Source organism: Meleagris gallopavo, chromosome 2, assembly GCF_905368555.1.
Source record: "Meleagris gallopavo chromosome 2, MGAL_WU_HG_1.1, whole genome shotgun sequence".
Classification (NCBI taxonomy): Eukaryota; Metazoa; Chordata; class Aves; order Galliformes; family Phasianidae; genus Meleagris; species Meleagris gallopavo.
In genome coordinates this window covers 108071944-108080934 of record NC_139405.1, presented here as the reverse complement: position 1 = coordinate 108080934, position 8991 = coordinate 108071944, and the positions used below count along the sequence as shown (strand labels likewise).

Genomic DNA, 8991 nt, shown 5'->3' with positions numbered 1-8991 from the left:
CAGATCAATTAACGCAGTCAGTCAACTTGTGCTTTAAGATCCAGCTACAGTGCTGGTCCCGCCCAAGCCCTAAGATAATTCATGAACACGAATAGATAAGAGAGAGACAGCTTTGAAATCAGTGCTTTACACGAGGGCTAGAGATGATCAAGATCAGTGCAACAATTAGTTAAAAAAAAACCCATAAGCTGAATGACTGCGCGGTGCCTTTCTGTCTGAGGTTCAGCCGGTGGATTCAGTCCCTTCAGTCAGAATTAGCCCTGGAAAAGCTTTTGTTGGCTGTGGAGTAGAGATGTAAGCCTAGCTGGATGGTTCAGCTTCACTCTGCCTCTGTGACTATTTGTCAGAAGAGGATCTTTTTCTTCTCCCGACAGAAAGGCTTATCCAGTGCAGATGGGAGGAGAGCGGAGGAAATCTCAGCATCACTGAAGCCAAATCTTCCCTTGACCTCACAGGGTCAAGATCTCACCTGAAGTGCACAACGTGCCTTAAAATGCTGCTGGAATGGTAATTACACAAAATGGACCCTGTGTTTCTTTTGAGGAGGATGGAAGGGAAGGAGAGAAATAGGAGAGGAAGAAGAGAGGAGTGCGCTGTGCTCTCTGGTTTGATGCTCAGGCATTGACCTGCAGCGCGTATTTGGCAAGGGATCTGATGTACAAGCTGCACAAATAAGAAAACAGTCTGTGTCTCCTCACGTCACAATTCATAAATGCTGTCAGTGTACATCAGTGATCTTAAAAGAAGTACTTCCATCTCCTTTGAGGAGGCCAAACGCATCGGGACCACCGTTGTAACATGGAAACCTGAAAGTGACCCGATGAGGCAGACCTGTCTAATCCAATATGCAAAAAATGTTTGATCTGGGAGATTTTTCTAACCTTGAAACTAAGGCATCTCATAATAAATTGCAGAGAAGACCAAGAAAACACATACCCCATTCCCTATCACCTGGGGAATAATCGAGAGCAGAGGGCCAGAGGAGATTCAGGTTGACTTTAGGTGGGGCACTATCCCTAGAGGTGTTCCAGAACCATGTAATGTGGTACTGAGAGACATGGTTTAGTGGGGAAATATTGGTGGTATGTGGACGTTTGGACTGGATGATCTTGAAGGTCTTTTCCAACTTTGGTGATTCTATGATTCAGTGCTTCAACACTGAGGCCCCTCTTTTTACTCCCTGCTACTCTCCATTGCTTCAAAGTCATGAAGTGCCTTATTCAACATGGGCCACATTGAGACCAGATACAATTTTTAACGTGATCAGACAATTGTATGCACTTCAGGGGAGCTACAGCGATGGGTTGGCTTACATCCACTTTAAGCACATGCTTTATGTCTTTTCCTGAGTCAGGGGCTGCTCTTGCTCCCATGGGAGTCAATGGGAGCACAAGACTTCCAGACAAGCAGAACCACGTCTTCCGTTGTTGGTAAGCAAAAAGACAAGCTGCAGCCCCAGAAAGGCAGCAAACACAAGTCTGGAACCAGTTATCGGGACACTTTGCTTTCAGATGAGTATCTGGCGATTTTTCAAAGTGCATTTCGCTGAACTAAGAGAGTGGGGGAAATGCTATTTAATACTTTGCTTTTAAAACCTGCTTGGGAGACAGGTGTTGCTTTGAATCCGCACTGTGGAAGACAACTGTACGTCGGATTCCTGAGATGGATGCGAGGCAGATGAAGTCCAGACCACAGTAATGTCATGTTCCCCAGCAGTATCGCTGTCCTGGGACACCAAAGGCAAGCCAAAGTTCACACACGGCTTGAAGGCACCACTAGCTAGTTTGCAGCCAAAGCAAAAAGATCCATCATGGGTTTTGACACCTTCTCTTTAGAAATCTGTGTTCAGGCCATGTTTGCAAAAAGCACCCCGTCTCCAGTATTTACCATCAGAGGCTCAGATACATTCATGTGCTAGAAGTGCCTAATTGTGGCTAAGTGCCTTGTATCAGCTTCTGGTCTCGGGGCACTGCAGACCCCACTTCAGTCTCTTTAGCCACACAACCGAGCGGCACAGCCTCTGGAAGAGGCAATTCTGCCCCATTTTCACAGCTGTTCGCACTTTCAACCTCAAAAGCTAGCCCAGCTTCTGGCTCTACAACAGATCGGACATCCAACTTGGAGCAATACAGTTTAAGGGCTGCTCCAATACTTGCAAACGAGGGCACAAAAGCAGAAGCAGCAACAGGCGAAGAGAAGATGCTGTTTGGTGGCACACAAACCCTCTGCTCCATGTAAGTGGGGAATTAATGCATCCGACCATTACCGGCTGCAGTGATTCATTACAAGGTTGATGCGGTGCTCGGTTCATTGGATGTTGGCCACGTTTTGGGAGCTGGCTCCAGCTCTGTGGGATTTCTCACAGAGAACCTCCTGCATGTTAGAAGCCTCCCCCTTTCTCCCAGCACATCTTTGGTTGTTATCAGGCATGCTAATTTATGCTGTCCTATTATCTTCCCCAGGTACCGGAGTCCGATTTCATTGGAAGCCCATCACAGTCTTATCAACCCCACCAACTTCAGAAGAGCTCCAGCTGCAGGACTGATCCAACATATAAACGCCAGGTCCTGTTCCAGGAAGGGAAGGAAATCATTGGCTGAAATTCCTTACAGACTTGCAGATATATCTCAGCATGCCGAATGGACACGGAAGGATTTCACAGGGAGAACATGGAATAATTCTCAAAATTAGACATACAACCACCACTCCGTCAGGTTCGCTGCAGTAGAGCAGTAACTGGTTTGTGCTGTTCCTGGTTATGTTTGCTATTGTTCTAGCTAGCTTCCAAAGCTTCAAATCAAAGCTTGTTTTTGAGGTGCGTTGGTTACTCTTCTGTCCATCAAACACCTGTGTGCAATAGAGGAATACTTTGGGATAGAAAATGGGCCTAAGCCCAAGACCTTATTGTTCTCCACAACTCCCCAAAAGGAGGTGGTGGTGAGGTGGGGGTTGGCCTCTTCACCCACATTACTAGTGATAGGGCAAGAGGGAATGGCCTGCAGTTGTGCCAAGAGAGCTTGGATTTTAGGAGTAATTTCTTTTCTGAAAGAGAGGTCAGTTGCTGGAATGGACTGCCCAGGGAGTGGTGAAGTCATTGTCCCTGGAGATGTTCAAGGAACATTTACATGCTGTACTGAGGGACACGGTTTTGTGGGGAAATATTGGTGGTAAGAGGATGGCTGGACTGGATTACCTCGAGGTCTTTTACAACCTTGGTGATTCTATGATTGCCTGCTGTTGGGACCATCAGTGCCTGCCAGCACCCAGCTTTGGTAGAACAAAATCTCCTAAGTGTTCCAATTTCAGCTGTCACACCAGCAATCCTTGACCTCAGATGTCTCCTGCTCCTGCTTGCACACCTCTATGGATCCAACGTGCACATGCACAAAACATCCCATGTGAATTCTGGCACTTCTTTCAGCAGAGCTCAGCAACGGCAGCAAAGCAGTGCCAGGCACTCAGGCCTAACTGCCTCAGACATCATCCCAAGCATCTGCCTGCATTATCTTCCCATAGCATTGGAATACTTCTGGAAAAACAGGCAGATGTAGTGCCATAGTCACACTTCAGCTTGAAATCACCTCCGCACCCCACCCTTCTCAATTTACCGTTAAGAACTATCTGCTAAGGCAGAATACCAAAATACCTCCCTAGTTCTGAAGCTGTCAAAAATATTAAAAAACATCAGAGGCTCTGTTGCAGCCTTAAAAAGAAAGAAATAATTGTAGCTGTGGTATTGGTAAACCTACAAGGGTTTTCTCTTAATACTTCTAGCTACCACACAACCACGAGATCTGTCATGATATGCATTTTTCCTTTTGGGTATAACCCATACAAGCTATCCCATATGCTAAAAGATTGATGTTTAATACCTTTTTCCAGATGTTGTCTGGGTTAGCTACATATTTAACACATATGCAGTCTATAATTGCATTAATATTTCAGACCCATGTCCAGGTGAGCAAGGCTGCCTCCATCACCTGCGCCCATCGGTGACCAACAGAGATCTGACAGGTTGCCTCTCAAACCTTCCTGACTGCTGGCTGATTGCTCTGGAGAGCATTTAAGCAGCTACACATCCCCAATCCTGCTGATATGTGCAGCTTGATATTTAACTGCTGAATTCAGTGCTGTTAATATACAGTTTTACCTTTTTTTCCTCCATGCATTTCCACCAACAATTGCTCCAAACACCCAACCTGTAAGAGCTGAATGGAAGATCAATCACTGAAGAGGTGGTGAACACCTCCAAAAAACAAACAAACAAAAAAAACGGAACAACCAGAACATGAAAGTAATCCTCTCATAAGATGACTGGCAAATGCTAACATTAAAAGCATTGAGAATAGCTGATAAAATTATTTAAATACTGACATCTAACTTCATAGATCTAACTTAAGGCATGTTCTCACTAAGCAGTACTTGGAAAAATTCTGGATTTGGAAAGACTGTCGCCACAAATAGAAAGATGCATTCACTCTTTTCAACAATCCCATCCTTACTATTCAGAAGAAAAAGCAGTAAGAAAATGAAACCCTGTTCTGAGATGTGGTCAGGAATCCATTGGGTTACTCCAACCCAAGCCAGGGCTGCTCTGGGCAACACAGCACACCAACTCACCCCCTCTCCAGAAGGAACACCAAGTACCACCATGGATCTCAGAAGAACTGTGGGCTCAGCACGTAGCTCCATAAAGCCCTGCATGATGATGTGCAAGGCTGAAGGTGAGCTATGGCACAGTATGAACACACCCATGCATTTAGTCACCAGAGCTGCTCAAGTTCTCACCACTGTACCTTTCACCAGCTCACGTTAACTCACACAACGTGCCTAAGGGTTGCTTGAAGATGAAGGCTGATCGTGGCTTGAAACAAAGGCCAGTTCTAAAAGCTGGACAGAATAAATAACTGATGGTGATCAGAGAGACAAGCAACAGGATGAAGTTAAACTGACTCGCATCACGAGCACTGAATGTTCTAACATTCTAACATAAAGGGGAATGTTTAGCTATATGCAGGAGAGAATCACAGAATGGCTTAGGCTGGAAGGGACCTTAAAGATTATCAAGCTCCAAACCCCCAGCTCAGGCTGCCCAAGGCCCATTCATGGCCCTGGGCACTTCCAGGGATGGGGCACCATAGCTCTGGGCAGCAGTGCCAGAACCTTACCACCCCGAAAACACTGTTTTATATAGACCAGAATAACCTTGCATGAGTCCTACCTGTTATAAGACAGTTTTTTTTGAGGGGAACGAAAAAAGTGGGGAAGAATGATAATTAATGATAATTTAATCTGTATCGTGACAGAGATCTGGGTTGGGGTGGATTTTGTTTTAGTCAAAAGACAAACATAATTATTTTTGACATTCCAGGTTTATTCAAAAGACATTACTCTGCAGGCATCTACCTTACAGATCTTAAGACTGATAAAACACCAGGAATAATGTGATGATCCTAGTAAATGAAGACATGGCTAAAATCATGATGTTCTTCTTTTAATGAAGTGTTGGAGATTTCAATCTTCTTTTTTTTTTTTTTTTTTTTTTTTTTAAATCCTTGACAAAGCCATTCATACCTACAGCATCAGAAATAGTCCAGTAATGGAAAAAAAGTGGATGAGATACAAACAGCAGACTATGCTTGCTTTCTGCAACTGATGGCAAAAGCTGCTGGAGAAGTATCTGCATACTTGAAAAACATTACATCAGTGATGAAAGGAATTTTGTGCTTTAATACTTTGACTGAAAAGTCTCTTTATCCAACATGAAATCAGCAAATCTCTGCTGGAGCTCCTTTTCTCTCTCCTGCTGTCGCTGCACATCTTCCTTCAGACACTGAAAGGAAAACAATCAATCAGTCACATGTCTGCAGATCTTTAGCAAAGGTTAGATTTCAGTTCCTTCTGAGGAAGCTGAGATACAAGAATACAAAATTACTTTAAAAACTACAGCACTTAACATTCTGGTCATCTTATTTCAGCATCCTGTTTTTGACAGCATCTGATATGAAATGCTTCAAAAAGGGAGGTTTCACATTAGGAACTTCCCTGTAAAAAACAGTTATCTACTATTCTCCTCTTCCATGAGTTTTTCAGAAACCTTTTTAGCCAACCTTCTTCAGTACTGCCTGCAGTACCTTCCTGCAGTAATGCCTTCCACATACCCTGTTCTGCTAATGCTGCAGTGGGTGAATGAGAGCTACTGCTGGTTCTGAAACTGCCAGCTACTAGCTCATTTTATATCCTTTCACTCTTGTATTTCTCTTTGAAGCTCCTCTTTCCTCCTCAAAGTCATACTGATTATTAGAACCAGCAAGGCAGGCTGGTATTACACAGGGGCAATGGTCAAGATCACAAATGACAGAGAGCCAGCAACAGGACTCAAGGCATAGAGCCTGAACACCGAGGACAGCTCAAAACTGAAACGGCACTACAGCTACTTAGCTTCTGAAACTGTGGCCATGTTAAAATTCAGTTCCAAAATGATGTTATGATATCAGTTTATAGAAGTCCATTTATCTGCAAATCCGACAACAACACAGTTTAAGAGAAGAATACAATCAAGGTTTAAAAAAAAAAAAAAAAAAGAATTTCACTATAAATTCGGGTTCACTGACTTTTAAGGTAATAGAAAGCTTTACACAACTTGCAGATCTACTCTTAAGTTCTAGCAGTAATTAAAAACAAAACAAGCCGAATTAAGACAGACACAGAACCTCTGCCGACATGCATAGCAGAAGATTAATAAAATAAACCACACGAGGAAATAAAATAAAAGCAAAGTTAAAGAACACGCTAGTAGATTGGTACCAGCTTGTAATATGTCACAGAATCTTTGATAGTGAAATGTGCAGCAGAGGAGCCTGGTAATAGGCAAAAGTATAATTTAAGAAGACCATTAAAAACTTGGTACAAACTCAGGCTGTGAACTTCAGAGTTTGCTCTGTAAAAACATCCTTCCCACAAAATGTCTGTGTTTGATCTAAGGCATCACATTGAGGAAACTCACCTCCAGTCTCCGTGGAATAGCAGCATCTTCATGTTTCTTCAGTTCCTCAAAAGTACGCAGCTCCAGGTGTGCCTGCTCTATTTGGTCCCACAAATCATTCAGCTGTTTGATGAGGCCCATTGCTCGAGACTGATAACCACCAAGCAAAATCTTCAGCTTCTTTTCCATCTTGGCAGCCCTCTTTGCTTCAGTTGTCATATGGCCTCTGTTTATCTGTCAGAATGAAATCAGGAATTGTTTTAATTATCCAGAAGTTTAAAAAAAAAAAAAAAAAAAGTCAAAATCTGCTGCACAGCATGGAGTTGGAGTTCTTTGATTTCTATTAACACATCATCCACTGCACATTTTACAACAATCTAGAAGAGATTTCCAGATTAAGATCTGTGCAGTGCAAGTAGGCTTTGAAGGAGTGATTACACGTTAGGAGTATAGCTTTACAGATAGGAATTGTTGCTGTTGTGAAATAGGCAGTCAAGAGATGTATATGACAGCTTGCTATGCCACCCCTCAGTCGCACAGATGTTCTGTGCCTCAGCAAAGGAAAATGGATGAAGAAATGTGGGGTTTTTTTTTTAGATTATATTCTTTATCTACACAAACAGCCACATGTTTCAATTTGTGAGCGTGTGGGTATGAGACTGCAAAGAGGTGAAGTTGGCTTTGGCTTAAAATAAAGTGACCTCACCTATCTATCAGATCTTCCATTCAGATTTACTGCAGCACTATAGTGTTGCAGTATTATTCCCTTCTATGCCATATTATAAGCTTGCTAACTCCTCAGTGGCCTCTCAAGTAACACTGCTTTTTACACAGGGTTTTTCCCTCATGGATCTCAGAGTGAGAACGTAAGATTATCTTCAGCTAGCAGACACTAAGATAGCACAATGAATCAGCTGCCTCAGGTGAGTGGCAAAAGCCAGAAGCAAAACCCCACAGTTTACAGGCCAATACCATACACAACAGATGTGACAACGTGATGAGATTAAAATGCAGTATCAAAACCAGAAAGCAATTGGTATCATGAAAGTGAAACTCCCCTTCCTGTACTGTCTGCTAACTGCAAGCTGGTGCATCCTGATTCAAAAGTCTTGGTTTCTCTAGAGGAGTTCAAGGTCCCTAAAGCCACAACCCAGTGATAATTCTGAGATTCTGCCACCTGGGATACAATGCAAAAATAAACAAGCATAATCACGTTAACATGTTATAAATGTTTCATTCTACATGGTACAAAAAAAGAAGCCTTTGTGTATTTTTCTGTGTGTACTCAGTTGGGCAAAACCAAAAGGGAGGCAAAGCATGAAATGGCCATCAGCAGTTTCTAAGTCTGGTAGAGAGCACCAAAGAAATTTTTAACAGATCTGCAAGTAACACAGGAATATAAAACCAAACAAAGTTTGGGAGAAGTGCAGCATTTCACACCTCTAAGCACAGGCATAGGGTTACTTGGCTACTTTCTTCCATGCTATCTCATTTAAGGAGAAAAAAAAAAAAAAAAAAAAAGCATGCTTCATAAAAATCAAATTAGGAGGAAGTTTTTCCCCCAGAGGGTGGTGAGGCAGTGGAACAGGTTGCCCAAGGAGGCTGTGGATGCCCCATCCCTGCAGGCATTCAAGGCCAGGCTGGATGTGGCTCTGGGCAGCCTGGGCTGCTGGTTGGCGACCTGCACACAGCAGGGGGTTGGGACTGGGTGAGCGCTGTGGGCCATTTCAAACCAGGCCATGCAACAAAACCTTGTGTAAAGGACTAACTCAACAAGAGGATTTTAGCCTCTCAAACTGTCATCAATTATATGAATTTCACCAACCTGTCCACAGCCCCACATTACTGAAGCACTTACAAAGGAGCCTGGGGATGGGGTAAGTCTTCATCCAGCTGCATGTTTCTTTCAAATGTCCTACTCCTTAACAATTTATTCAATTCTTTAAAACAGTTTTAATACGTGCTGTAGAGATATTAAAAAAAAAAAAAAAGTGAATGGTAATGGG

General features: G+C 43.1%; 1 protein-coding gene across 1 annotated transcript in view; it reads right to left on the bottom strand.

Moving 5' to 3' along the window:
- Nucleotides 1–5353: 5353 nt before the first annotated feature.
- Nucleotides 5354–8991, bottom strand: part of CDC5L (cell division cycle 5 like) — a 32473-nt gene continuing 28835 nt past the window's right edge. The window contains exons 15-16 of the mRNA XM_085218367.1: nt 7007–7219; nt 5354–5833 (exon numbers count right to left, since the gene is read on the bottom strand). Coding sequence (XP_085074493.1) covers nt 5729–5833; nt 7007–7219 — 318 coding nt within the window. The 3' untranslated portion in view covers nt 5354–5728. The remainder of the gene's footprint in view (nt 5834–7006; nt 7220–8991) is intronic.